Source organism: Phaethon aethereus (assembly GCF_964289735.1).
Source record: "Phaethon aethereus genome assembly, chromosome: 9".
Classification (NCBI taxonomy): Eukaryota; Metazoa; Chordata; class Aves; order Phaethontiformes; family Phaethontidae; genus Phaethon; species Phaethon aethereus.
The window spans coordinates 10,722,527-10,736,729 of record NC_138585.1 but is presented as its reverse complement, the minus strand read 5'-3'; the positions used below and the strand labels follow the sequence as shown (position 1 = coordinate 10,736,729).

The 14,203-nt window shown below is 37.6% G+C and overlaps 1 protein-coding gene across 1 annotated transcript in view; it reads left to right on the top strand.

Moving 5' to 3' along the window:
• COL4A4 (collagen type IV alpha 4 chain) overlaps window positions 1-14,203 on the top strand; it is a 70,516-nt gene that overhangs the window by 31,659 nt on the left and 24,654 nt on the right. The window contains exons 17-26 of the mRNA XM_082003362.1: window positions 2,926-2,998; window positions 4,296-4,400; window positions 4,989-5,153; window positions 5,687-5,779; window positions 6,125-6,288; window positions 9,318-9,390; window positions 10,592-10,698; window positions 11,162-11,345; window positions 12,117-12,185; window positions 13,295-13,399. Of these exons, the coding sequence (XP_081859488.1) occupies window positions 2,926-2,998; window positions 4,296-4,400; window positions 4,989-5,153; window positions 5,687-5,779; window positions 6,125-6,288; window positions 9,318-9,390; window positions 10,592-10,698; window positions 11,162-11,345; window positions 12,117-12,185; window positions 13,295-13,399 (1,138 nt within the window). The remainder of the gene's footprint in view (window positions 1-2,925; window positions 2,999-4,295; window positions 4,401-4,988; window positions 5,154-5,686; window positions 5,780-6,124; window positions 6,289-9,317; window positions 9,391-10,591; window positions 10,699-11,161; window positions 11,346-12,116; window positions 12,186-13,294; window positions 13,400-14,203) is intronic.

Here is a 14,203-nt window from a genome sequence, read left to right as displayed (position 1 = left end):
CAGATACCAGACACACACATTGCATGTCTTATTTAAACAGAAAGATCATTACAGTCCATTACTCCCCAGAAGTAGAATAAAACCTTAAGTGTTTTGTTGTTACAAAGTACTCAACCTGATATGCATATTGTTTTAGTTTGGGGCATCATTAACAAACTTGAGACAAGACATTGTATAGACAGAACAGTGCATTCTTCAATCTCCATTGATTAGCCCACAGCCTGACAAGCCATCAATTAACACTACAAACAATAAGCAAAAAATAATTAGTTGTTGGAAGATTATGCTAGGGAAAAGTTTGAATGCCTGCAGTAATGATTTGGAAAGGTGAAATTCCAATTGCTAATGCATGGAACAAAAGAAAATGATCAAGTATAGACAAAACTTAAAAAAAAATCAGGTTAACTCATACAGATATGCAAAATTTTGAGTGATTTGCACAGATGCTGTAGTTTTGCTTGGGGAACAATTGGATAAATCTGATTATTCCTGAAAAGTGCAGCTCTATCTAGACTGCATCTGCTCTTCATCTGGTCTCACCAGGTATTGCTTATGATCTGCTAAAAATCACATAAACTGGAGGAACAAGAATGTGATTAAAAACCCTCCTGAGAATAGCCCATTCTCATGTAAATTTTCTGAAATAAACATGTTCAAAGAGAATCTAAAATGCATTCATACGAGATAGAAACTCAGAAAAAAAACCAGTTACAGTCAAAGTAGATTTCATCTTTAAAAAAAATGTTATCTGTTGCTTAAAGCAAAGAATGGACTTCAAGGAATTGTTGGTGTACCTTTTGATCCCTAAGTCTGGACACTGACAACACTGTGTGGATCTTGAACATGAGCCAGCAACATGCCCTTGCTGCAAAGGCAGCTAATGATATCCTGGTCTGCATTAGGAAAAGAATTGCCAGCAGGCTGAGGGAAGTGATCCTTGCTCTCTTCTTGGCACTGATCTCCATCTTTGTAGATATTCTAAAGCTGTCTGGACATAGTCCTGGGCAACCACCTCTAGGTGGTCCTGCTTGCACAGGGGAGTTGGACCAGATGACCTCCAGAGGCCTGTTCTAACCTCAACCATTCTGTGATAAATATAAAAAAGACACAGAATACCTTCTTCAGACAAAATACAAGGGGGGATATGAGTCCTGTTGAAATCACTCCGAGACCATTTGTCTCTGTTACTAATGGAGTAAGTCTCATTAAAATAATGAATGGTCTTTACAGGCAGTGTAAAATGTTCTTGGCCATTGACATTATATAAAGGTATAGAAACTTAAAGAACAAATAACAGTGTTTAATGCCTAATAGGGATATCAGTAAAACTGAGAAGTGATTATAAGCTTTAAGACGACTCCAGGTCACAGAATACAGTAGATATATGCTTCTGTTGGATGTTTTTGGCTTTTTCTTTTTAATAAACTGTTGGCAAGTCGAGTGTCCTGACATTTTTATTGGAAAAGAAAACAGTATCAGTCAAAAAAATAATCCAAACATACATATGCCACTATGTGGGAGTGTACCAACAGTGAAAACACAGCAAGTACGAAGCTGCCATCCAGAGAGGATCGTAAGACCTAACATCATAAAGACAGAGATTTTTCAGAGACCACCACTAGAATTTGTCACTTAAGGAGATACCAAGAAGTGAAATTTTTGATCTTGGCTCATTAACTCTTCAGTTCTTTGCTGGGTTCTGGTTGTGTCATTTTAAAATCAGCATGAAAGTCATAGAAGAAGTTGGGCCATATCCATCTACTGTACAAATCTTTGATACTTTTATCATAATTAAATTAAATCTCAGAAGAATTAGGTTTATCAGAAGAGGAAAAATGCTAGGTTTATTTTTTCTTTCCTGCCACAGAGAAGACTCTTCTATGTCATTAGGGAAGACAAATTTACATTCCTGTTTAAAATAGCCAAAGACGACACAAGGATGTTATTTCATTTTGCAAGATATAGTCAAAGGGAAAGGGCCAGCCAAGATGCCAAAGGTCGAGAGGACAGCGGTCAGTGACAGCTCCAGAACTGTTTAAATATCAGAGAGATATCAATTTAAAAAAAAAGCCTGGAAAGAGGCATGGACTCCTTGTTTTTACTTGTTTAAGAATGGGTATCCAGTTTTGCAGTCCCAGTTCTCCCTGTTTGTGTCCTAAAAGGCCTTGAACTCCAGTCCCAGGAATGCACCCTCACTACGCAATTCCCACATTCACATTCTTGTTTTCTCAGTTCCCATTTGCTGCAGAGAGAAAGGCTGATTCCTAATCTACAAAGCAAAAAGTCTAATACAATTTACCACATAAAAGACTTCCCTAAAGTCCACTTCACTTGAAATTCTAAATATCAAGATCCAAGCTAATTTAGAAATCCTCCAAGCAGAAGTGATTTTCCTTGCCATTAAGTAGGCACTTTTATGCTTCTCTGATGCAGATGTTTTGAACTTCTTGTAAGAACTTTGAATATCTCTTACCATCTCTTACTATCTGTCGGACTGTGAAACCTCTTTTCTTAAATGCTTATCTGTCATCATAAATGTAATTTCCAGATTCTGGTATAGTATTCTGAGGCAAATTACAGCTTGGTTGTTAGATCGAAACATCTCAATTAAATGGGTACTGATTTACTGTAATTGATTAATCTTTACAATAAATGAATGAAATCAGATACAGCAGTCACAAGTTCTGAAGAGTCAGGTAGATATGTGTGGTAGGTATATTACTGTTTAGTCACTAGTATCCTGAAAGATAATGATTATTTTAAATCTTTTTGCCTGGTTTTAAATGCTATAAACTATCAAAATCGAGTCTCCCAGGTGATGTATGTCACATCTTTATATATCCCACATTGTTGAAATTTTCAGTTACATGCTAGCACACTGCATATTTGTACATATCAGTAAAATTTATTGTTGGACTCTTACAGGGGGATCCAGGAGAAGAAGGGCCCCCAGGTCCTCCTGGAGCTATTGGAACTCCGTTGCTTCCTATAAAAGGTCGTAGCTAGTTTTAACTAGTCTTTCTGCTGTATAAAGTGTGTAGGACCTATTTTGCTAAAGTGTTTGAAAGTGATCACTAGGGATTCAGGGACAGGATCCGAAAACATTATCTTTCTAGTGGCCACAATCTGTGTGTATTTGTCTCTCCCTGATTTCTACTGGAACTATGTTAAACATACAAGTTTCAGATTAAATGTTTGCTTGAAAGATCTTCATGCATACAGTCACAGCTAGATCTGTGGGACTATCCCTAGTCATTGGACCTAAGCATATTTAAGCCCATGCTGGATAATGGATGGCAAATAAGAAAACCAGCCTTCCCATTGTAATTTAGAATTCCTATTTTCAGAATTGCCACAACACACAGATTTTAGACTGCAATTAAGCTTACAGGATTTCACCCCTCATATGCAATAGGAACTAGTACTCGCAACAGAATACCTGTCAATCTTCTTACCTTCCTACCTAAACCTCAGGCTGGGTTTTTATGTCCCAGCTCCTTTTACCCCCATCTTTATCATCTAATTGGTGAAAAGGTGTGTGGGAGTTCTTATTTCTTAGCAGAAAGCAGCAGGGAACAGCCGAGCCTGCTGCCTGTAAGGGATTTGCTTCAGCATCTCACACTTGGGGAACTTGTATTGTAAGAACATTTTAAACAGAGAACTTACCATAAATTGTATTTCTAGTGCAGCAAGTGCTAATCATGAATACAGAAGTAAGTTACAACACAACTTGCACAAATAGCAGAACTGTTTGAGAACAGAACTACTACCAATATTTTGTTGTTCCAACTTAATGAAGTCCTTTATATCTGATTCAGGTTTTCCTTATCACTATGTAATTACAACTGTTAAATTTATTCATTACAGCAATTTTGAAAATACAATTTTTAAAATTTGGATAATTTCAGCTAGGATGATCCTGAAATGACCTCCCTGTGTGCACTGCCAAATGCGTATACTGTGACATGCACATTTATTTTAAATGCTATATGTATTTATTTTGGGCAAACACTTTGCTCAGCATTCTGAAATACATAGCACAGAGATCCTACTACACAGTGACAAAGAGTTAAAACTGCCCAAAAGTGAGAAGGAATCCATAGAAAAGTAACCAAATCCTCCCACCTTAAAATTAAATTGTTACACATTTAAAAATGTTTCATAAAGACAAAAGAAGTTACTGCATTTTACTTTTGTGTAGTTCCCCAATTATAATTTTGGTTGCAGTTTAATTTAGATTTAAGCTGTCAGTTGCCTGAAGTGTTCAATTCACATGTTTTTATAATTCTGTGTAGGTCCACAAGGAGATCCTGGATATCCCGGACCTGCTGGTGACATGGGGTCAGTTGGCCCAATTGGTCCTGCAGGCCTGCTAGGAAGACCAGGAGTTGATGGAACAAGTAAGAGAAGTAGAGGATAAAATGTGAACTATATACCAGTAGGAGAGAAAGCAGCTAAAAGAAAACTGTTTTTTGTTCTTGCTTGATGCCAGTTACCAACAGTAAGGATTAGAGCTCTACAGAGAGTTCAATAATATTCAGCACTTAGTGGTCAAAAAAGAACCAAAATGATCCAAACAGAACATTATGAATTACTAGAAAAGGAACAGAAGACCAAGCAGAATGCTACCATGCACTGTAAATCCATGGTATGCCTGTATCTGGAGTACTGTGCTCAAAAATTCTATTATCCATCTCAAAAAGATATAAAGGAAGATGATGAGCATGACTTTGCTCTGCATAAGGAACTATCATAAACTGGGATGTCTGGAAAAAAGATAATGGGGAGGAGGAAAAGAAGCATTTGAAGGTATAAAGCAGGAGCCTCTTTTCCTGTGAATCCTGGAAAACCTAAAGATTTAGATTTAAGTGTTATATAGAAGTTCTTCTTCAGGACAGTTCTGAATGGTCTGTAATTTCCTCCTTGATACCTTGTAGTAATTGTTACTATGAAGCTGTATGGGCCATATAGCATTATTTTCTTTATAGGTCTGCCTGGCCTGCCAGGAGTAAGTGGGGCACCAGGACCTCAAGGTTTTCAAGGTGATCCTGGTTTCCCTGGAACAGGTGAATCAATCCCAGGAAGACCTGGATTCCCTGGACCACCAGGCCTACCAGGACAGCCAGGAAGACAAGGCTTACCTGGACTACCCAGTAGGTTCAACAGCAGCTTATATGGCAAGAATATAATTCTGCATACTCATAGCTTCATTGCTTTTGTTGGTCCTACAAAACTCACAGAGGTGAAAAGTGCATTTTGACAGATTATATTAAACTTCACATGTGATGCAGAAAACAAGTTTTTCCTGTTAGTTGTCCATCAGTGAGATGTCAAGATTTTCATAGTTTTCTGGGTGATTTAAACCCACAAAGTAACATAACTTAAAACTTACCCCAAAGTAATATAACAAAGGTCCCTAAAAATCTATCACCGGAAGTTAAAAATACAGCAAACTGGGGAGGAAACCCAAATCAGCATCCTTTAGTAAAGAGAGTCACAAAAATCTACAGTGGAAAAAGGAAGAAGTAGTGGTAATGAAAAGACAATGCGTCAGCATCAACTTTAGCCAAACTCACTCTCGTATTATGATCTATAAGCAATGACTTGTAAAGCATTTCATAAGATCCTAAGCTGTAGAAACAGTCAACCTGGTTTATACTAGCTGTACAATTTGTTTTTTTCAAAGGTGTAATCTGTACTGGCAGAGGGATCCCTGGAGAACCTGGAGCAAAAGGTCAGACAGGCCTTCCGGGAAGAAAAGGTGAAAAAGGAGAAAAGGGTAAGTATGCCTGGATAGCAAAAATTTGAAGATTGAACAATTTGAAAATAGACCTTTGCCAGATGCCTCAGACCTAAATTTGAAAAAGGTTTATGCTAACTTGGAGGGTAAGGCCTATCAAAGCGTGGAGTTAAATGGACTGTTGACTGAGGCTTCTAAATCAGTAGAGTCACGTCAGCGCAGCAGTTACTGAGCACTGTAAAAAGACTGATATGTTTCGCTCTTTTGAAGACCATAATGAGATACAATGGTATATGCACTACTCACACAGGCAAGAAGGGCAGTGTTATTTTTTGTGTATTAATATTGCAACTATTTCAATGTAATTTTGACACATTCACATAGGAAATCAAGGCCTCTGCTCATGTAGTGCTGGTCCTCCTGGTCCCCGTGGTATGCAAGGACCTCCAGGTACTCAAGGAAAAAAAGGACAAATGGGATACCCTGGAAGACATGGAGAAAAGGGCGATCCAGGCTTATCTGGTGCAATGGGATCACCAGGGCTCCCTGTGAGTAGTTTTCATGGGCTTCAGTAAATAAATAACATCAAGTTACCACTTATGCAGGAGGCAATTAAGCTGAGTGGTGGAGGAACTGCCCTGGGAAAACAATCTGAAAGTTTTATCTACATTTGCTTATTACAGTCTTGTTGGAGGATGCATTTTTATCAGCTGCTATCTGATTTGCCTTGCGGCAGTGGGCAGAGTTTTACACTGAGGGACAGAATCCCATGCTGTGTTTTTGGGGTGGTCAGGAGGCTTAGGAAATCTGGTGTATGTTCACCTTGTTTTGTTTTTACTTTTAGTTTTGAACACCCATTGTTTTTCTTGAAAACATTGTAGATGCCCAAATTGCTCCACTGAAGATGATTTTTCAGTTATTTTAAAGGAAAGCATTTCCAGCAAAACCTTATCAAGGCAAACAATTGCATGATGTCATCAGGTCAAGATGGATTTTACGTCAACATCAACCTGGGTGGGGGGCAGGTTCCGAAGAAAAAGGAACCATTGATTTTGTTCAGGCATTTCAAGTAATTTTCTTTATTCCTTTTTTGGAAATTAATTGAAAAGCTTGATTTATTTGGCATGCTTAATTTTTTTTTATGATGCAGTCTAAGCATAGAGTCTTTCACTCCCATGGAGTCTGGAAGGCATTGCTATCTGTTAATATTTATCCCATTACTGTTCCATATTACTTTATAATCTTCCACTTTCAGTCACTACTCAGCCAAAGTTTGTTCTCCACAAGTATCAGCCACCATAGCAAGACAAGGCATTGCCTATGACATAGGTATTAGCAATGAAGCTGAATTGGAATAAAAATTTTGCCCTTGATTTAATATTTCTTAGAAGGAAAAATGACTATAGCCATCAAAATGAAGACTTTTAATTTGCTTGAATAACTTCCTTGCAATGTAACCATTTCATTTCAAGCTCCTCAAGAGCAGAAGCTGAACAAATTTTTTGGTAGTAAAGATTCTGAGTACTAAAATCATTTGACGTTGGCATACAATGTTCATTTTTTCCTAAGACCAGTTCATTCCAGTGTTAACAAATCCGACATCCTGTTTTTCATGGAAAAAACCTTTTAAAGATTTTTTCATGGCGAGGTGAGGAGAAGGAAATCATTAAGAAATATTTAAAAGGTACCTTTAGGTCATGTGTGTATTTCTACTTTAATATTGGCTGTCAGCAGGATTAACCAAAAAAATTAATTTGAGCTCAAACTCTAGATGTTTCCTGGGTCAGTAATTCACTGGGTGATACTTGTTGCCTAACTCAGTGAAACTAGCTGTTACTTTTGGAAATGGATTTATTTTCTTTAATGTGCTTTATATAGTTTATCTAATTCCCCACAGTGAGCAATAACTCAAAACACCACTTAATCTAACTGCCTCAGGAATATGTTATAAGATTTATTGGACTTGCTGTGATTTTGTTCCACTTGTTCTGGTCTGGCATGTGGACCATACATGTAGGATGCTGCATACCAAAATGATGCCAAATAGAGGGGTTTTTTTAATATACTTTCTTGTGTGTGAGAGCAATTTTTTTGAAAATGTAGGTAGATATGCTTGGCATATGATTGTTCCATTATGGGGTTTTTTGCTTGAGTTTTTTTTAGAGGTTTTAATAGCAGAACTCTTTTTTCACATGAGGAATTGCTTAAAACTTTTCAGAATGTTTTCTTTCAAAAGAAAAAAAACAAAACAAAACCATTGCAAGACTGAAGGAAGGAGGTGGAGGGGCTCTGTCTTTCTAGTTCCAATGGTTACATTACAATGTTTGCATTTGGTTTTATTTTCTTAAAATCCTATTACCTGAGTGGATTATGTGAGATTTTGATCTTTTTGTTATTTTTGAAAGCATGCCTTAATCCTTGTGGTTCTGAAGGAAAGCTTGAAGCATTGTCCTGAACGTTTTGGTGTTCTTAGGTTACTTAAATGTTAAACAAGGACAAAGTAATCAGTTTGGAAAGAAAGAATTCACTTTGATACAGAAGTGCTTTGGTCTAATGGATTTCCTACATATATACACACACTTTTTCCATTTTGCTGCTTTCTTGTCTTCCCAAATATGCCATTTTGTTTTCCAAACACTAGTAACTGGTCACTGACAACTTGAAGATCTAGACATTTTAACAAATAGTCACTGCTAGTTTCAGATACACAACATTCTTCAGAAGTCTCCTGCCTGCTTTACAGTTGTCATGATTTACAATCACTTTATAAATTTTATTTTCTCCACTTTTTTTCTTAGTGAAAGATTTTGAATAACAGAGGAAACTGGCTAGATAGCCCAGTTTTTCAACTTCAGTGGCCTTTTACTTCTGTGTACATTTCACTTGGTAAAATACATTTACCTACATGTACTGTTGCAAGATTAGATCCTCACCAATGATGATATGCAAACTGCACTCTGCTTGGAGAACTGAGAGCACAAATCATCATAAAAATATAGAAAAGTACTTTTCCCCTCTAAACCTGTCAAGCCATAGATTCTTCTGTCAATACAAGGTACTAAACTAGACATAGATGAAATTTTTTATTGGCAGCTTTGTGGGCTTTCAGTCAGAAAAAACCCATCACTTACCCACTGCCATGTTCACCTCTGGGAGGACAGCCTCATCCAGCAGTCACCACGCTCCAGAGATTCCCTTCCTGTGAAGCCTTGGTGGACTGTGGGTTGAAATCTGCAGTGGGAAGAGTTTGTGAATCACTTGCATCTTAGTATTCTTGCATTTACAGCCACAGCTGTATACAGCCATGGACCCAATTCTTCTAGCTTTACCATTTCTTATAGTTGTGTACCTGTGCATTTGGCAGCCAGGCTGAAAAGGCCAGGTGCGATTCAAGCACTTCTTTATAGATGTCAGAAGAGATAAGCGTTTCTTTTTGGCACATTACGTTAATTGGCCTGGTTTTGGGAAACAATGCAAGAGCAAGAGATACATATATCTAATTTTCCCCTCAATTCCCACATTGATTCCTTGCTGGAGATAACGGACAACTTTTTTTTTTTTTTTTGTCAATGGCAAGGGGATACCTGGTTCTGCTGGACAACATGGTGAAAAAGGAGAGAAGGGTGATCCAGGAAGAGTTAGAATAAAAGGTAAATGCACATTTTGTCATTAGCCTTTTTGTTTCCAATACAATGCCTAGGCAATAGCGTGAGAAAACCATATTCATCTCCTTTTTAATAAAGTCATTACTTTAGTAAGTTACTGAAGCCTAGAGGTCATGCATATCCAAACAGCTTTCTTGGTACCATCTTGTTCAACAGCTTGTTATTAATGCTAACAAAAATGTCATGTCATTGGTAATCAGGGTCTTACAGAGGTTAGTATAGCAAAGATTAAACAGAATACAATTATTATGAAAGCATGAAGAAATATTATTGACAGAAGCCACCTCCTGAAGTATCATATACAGACAATATCCCAGCTGTTATCTCAACTTAAACCACCAACATTCTTCTTGGGGAGAATTCAAAGTCTCAATGGCTATTCAGATTCCTGCTCTGATTTCTAAAAATTAATCTTGACCAGGCATTGAAGAGAAACAATAAGGCCACCAGTTGCACAACTGAAATTCTTGTAATTAAATAGATCAAATCCTCTCCACAGTTATGGTTATGATTTGCAAAAGCAAAAGACAGAACAACAAATTACAGCAATCTGATGGCAAAGCTTAGTTAGAAATGCTAAACTAATTATTCAGACAAAAGATTGTCCATCTTATTGTTTGTGAACAATTAGCTTAGCTTGGGATGCCTGTGTTTGCTTACAGATGTTGGAGCAGAGCAAAACATTTGCTGTTTATTTGCAAAAGATTTCTTGGCACAGCAAAATGAATCTTTGGGTTAGAATATTTTTATTGTCCTTAATACAAAAATTACATTTTCATAAATATCAGTGCAAGAGAAATCTAGGGGAAAAAAAGGAAAAATCTTTTGAGAATATTAATGCAAATATTCTGCATCATATGGCATTGCTATATCCTGATTTCACTGAAATCATGAATAAAACTGACTGATTTCAACAGCAAAATGTTTTCACTCTGTATATGGCATTAACAAAAGCCACATTCTTGTGGTGCCTGTAAACAGATCTTTTACAGAGAGATCAAGTTGTTCCATGAGGTGTCCAACTACGTACTGCCTTCTTAAGCCTAAAATACCTCATTAAGGAAATGGGAATTCAAGAACTGGAAATATAGATATGATGAATGGTTACCCAGCATTTACCTGAGCAGAAATAAAAAACAAACCAAAAGTTGCTGCAAATATACTTTTTTTTGTTAATTGTTTTAAGGAATAAAAGGTGAAAGAGGTCCTACTGGGCTTCCAGGATTCCCAGGCCAAAGAGGTAATGATGGCAGAGATGGGGAACTAGGATTGCCTGGGGAAAAAGGAGCTGAGGTATGCTTGACTTTCTCAGATTTTTTTTTTTTCCCTCCATTTCAATTAACATACTGTCTTATGAAAGGGCTAACTACTTAAAGAAAAGTAACACCATATTCCAAATTCCTAGCAGATTAATCACTTCTATCATTTTATGTTAGCCTAAATAAAAAATTGTAGTTTTTCTCTGTTGAAAAAATTATTTCCTTGCAAGTATTACTGTTTATTTTGGTATTCCTGAATATAATTTCTGCATATACTGTGTGCCAATATTAAGGGATCAGGAAGGAAAAAAACCCAACAAAACTCTACCCTTTACTTGTCTATTGCCTTTGAATATTTAAAACTACTATCAACCATGTAGTCGCTTCATTTTGGAAGAATGGTTTCTCCAGATAATTCTCTAACATGGCTTTTAATAATCCTAGAGAGAAAAGAAATTAGATCTTGTTATTGCTTATCAACAATTTCTTTGTTTTAGGGTGATTCTGGAGTAGCACTGCCTGGTGATAAAGGATTCCCTGGGGTCCCAGGACTTCCTGGGGTAAAAGGACAGATGGGATTGCCTGGTTTGGGGTTTCCTGGCTCTCCAGGAATCAGAGGCATCCCTGGAGACTTTGGTGATACTGGTAACATTGGGCCACCTGGTCCAAAGGGCCAGAAAGGTAATTTTGAATGTTTACATTAAGAACCAAATAACAAAATACATACTTGGTAGCATCCATTACATTTTCATATGTAATAAATACAGTGTTATTCATTTATAGTGAAAACCAACTTTGCAAGCTCAGTGGTCATGTGAGATATGGCCACTGAAAGGTATGGTACTGTCAGCATTTAGCAGCAGACGCTAGTGAGACTATGAATTGCTAGGGGCCTTAAATCTGCAACGTTCCACCTGCACACTATTAGAGGAATTATTTTCTGGAGTGAAGAGTATTCCTGAGTACAAGGATTTGCAAGGCAATGCTTTTTTGCTGAAGGAGCAGGAAAATACAACTCATAGTTAAGGCTTGGTCTGTTTTTTGGTTATAAAAAAATCGTTACCAAAATTTAAAAAATCTACACCGATAGCAGTATGTGTGAACCAGAAATGTACATAGAATTGAGAAGAAATTTTTTTTTTTGCAAAAGAGACTATTGTAAGGACAAATTTCTGTGACAAGTAAAAAAAAAAATTCTATCTTCACAGAATACAACTGTAATACAACAATTTGAATCATTACCGATATTTTATACAAGTGTCCAGAAAAATGTATTTTTAAGATTCTCCATCAAGCCTTAAGTAATATGGAGATAACAATGTGCACTAACAGTCCCTTCTGTTTACCTTTGCACATCTGGTTGGTTAGTTCCACAGAAATATGACAGTAAATGTTCAGACTCCATGTATTCTAAAACCAAATAGGCCAGTTTCTTTCTCCCTCTTGCTTCAGGTGAGACTGTCTGCATTACGTTACCATACCCTGGAAATCCAGGTCCCCCAGGTTTTAAAGGTGTTCAAGGTATGTTTACAGATGGGAGAACTTTTGGGTTTAATTGAAATGGGAGTTTTAAGTTGCTAATTAAAAAAAAAGAAGCTGTCCTAAAAAGATATACTATTCTCGTTTTTCAACAGATATATGTCTCAAAATGTAAAACTGCAAATACACAGGAATACTCTCATGTAATAGAACCAAGGGCTAGACAGCTGCAGTTTGCATGATCAGGAAGAGTGCAGGCTGCCTACATAGAAATAGCCAAACGAAGGTAGCTTGAAATTCTGTCCTACCTCAATTGAAATGCATGAGAGAGTCTGTAAAGTACACAGATGTCTGGAGTCAGATAAAAGCTAGGATATGTACATCTGGATACCAGGGGAAAAAAAAAAAAAAATGTGTGCAAGGCAAAGATATGCAGCAAGTCTGTAATACCTAAAACGATATTGCTCATGGCAAGTTGCAGTTGAGCCCTGAAGTCTGAATACTTATTACCATTGCTTCAGCTTGTTCAACTTTATTTAAATTCAAAGAACTTACCCAGGAACAGGCAAAATGTTGCTAGTGATGACCTTCAAAACATTTGAAATACCCCAGAAAATCCTGATCAGAACAAATGGAGATACTGGATTTTCAACCTCCTTAATATAGTGTTACACAGCTCCCTGACATCAGTATTGTGGGTGGTAGTTAAATTTTATACAGACCTGAAAGAACAGGGATTAGCGTATTGAGCTCATCTGCACCATTCCAGAAGCAGCATATAGTACAGGAGAATATAAGAATGTGAGTTGACACCTGTCATTCACTAGGTTAATGTTACAGGACATCAACAATATTAAAATGTTATAGGATTATTTTTTTCCTTAATTTATTCTGGTTATTTTCAGTCTGCTGTTTATGCATTAGGGAACAAGTCCATTTAGAAAAACAGCAACAATGCATTTGATTGTGACTTGGGTGGTGGCTCTTGCCCAAAATGTTAGAAGCAGATGAAATCCACTTTTCTTCAAATTACACAAATTTGCATGGGATAAAGAAGCAATACTGTTTCCTTAAATCACACATTTTAGAGCCCTGTCAGTTTTTTACATCTACATGTACATTTTTACATTACATTTTCTTTCTGTTTCCAGGACCAAAGGGTTTAAAAGGACTCCCTGGTCATCCTGGACCAAATGGCTTTGATGGGCAAAAAGGGCATCGAGGCCGGCCAGGAGCAGGAATCCCCGGGCCAGAAGGTGAATTGTGTTTTTTTTTTTTTTAATCCAGGAGACCTGCAGGTCAAGCTGTAATGCATACATGCAGGGTAAGGTAGCTACCATGGTAGAATAGAATAGGAAGCACATTTCAATGAAACCTAATGCAAGAGGAATCTTTACCAGTTTCCCATTCTTTCCTCCAGCATTGCAGGTGCTGCAATGACCTAAAGTTCAGTGACCAGAGAAGAAATGTTCTCAGAAAACTGAGAATAATTAATATCATTTTAGCAAAGGGTTTGAACTGGACAGGAGTGACCGTACACAAGATAGATGCTGCCCCAAAGAAAACCACTGTCACTTGCCACAGGAATAATTCCCTCCTTCAATCCTCATGTATCATTAGCTGTAAATGAGAAACCTGAATCACAGAATCATTAAGGCTGGAAAAGACCTTCAAGATCATCAAGTCCAACCATCAACCCAACACCACCATGCCCACAAAACCGTGTCCCAAAGTGCCATGTCTACATGTTTTTGAATACTTCCAGAGATGGCGACTCCACCACCTCCCTGGGCAGCCTGTTCCAATGTTTGACCACTCTCAGTACAGAAATTTTTCCCAATATCCAATCTAAACCTCCCCTGGCGCAACTTCAGGCCATTTCCTCTCATCCTATCGCTAGTTACTTGGGAGAAGAGACCAACACCCACCTCACCACAACCCCCTTTCAGGTAGCTTAGAGAGTGATAAGGTCTCTCCTTGGCCTCCTCTTCTCCAGACTGAACAACCCCAGTTCCCTCAGCCACTTCTCATAAGACTTGTGCTCCAGACCCCTCACCAGC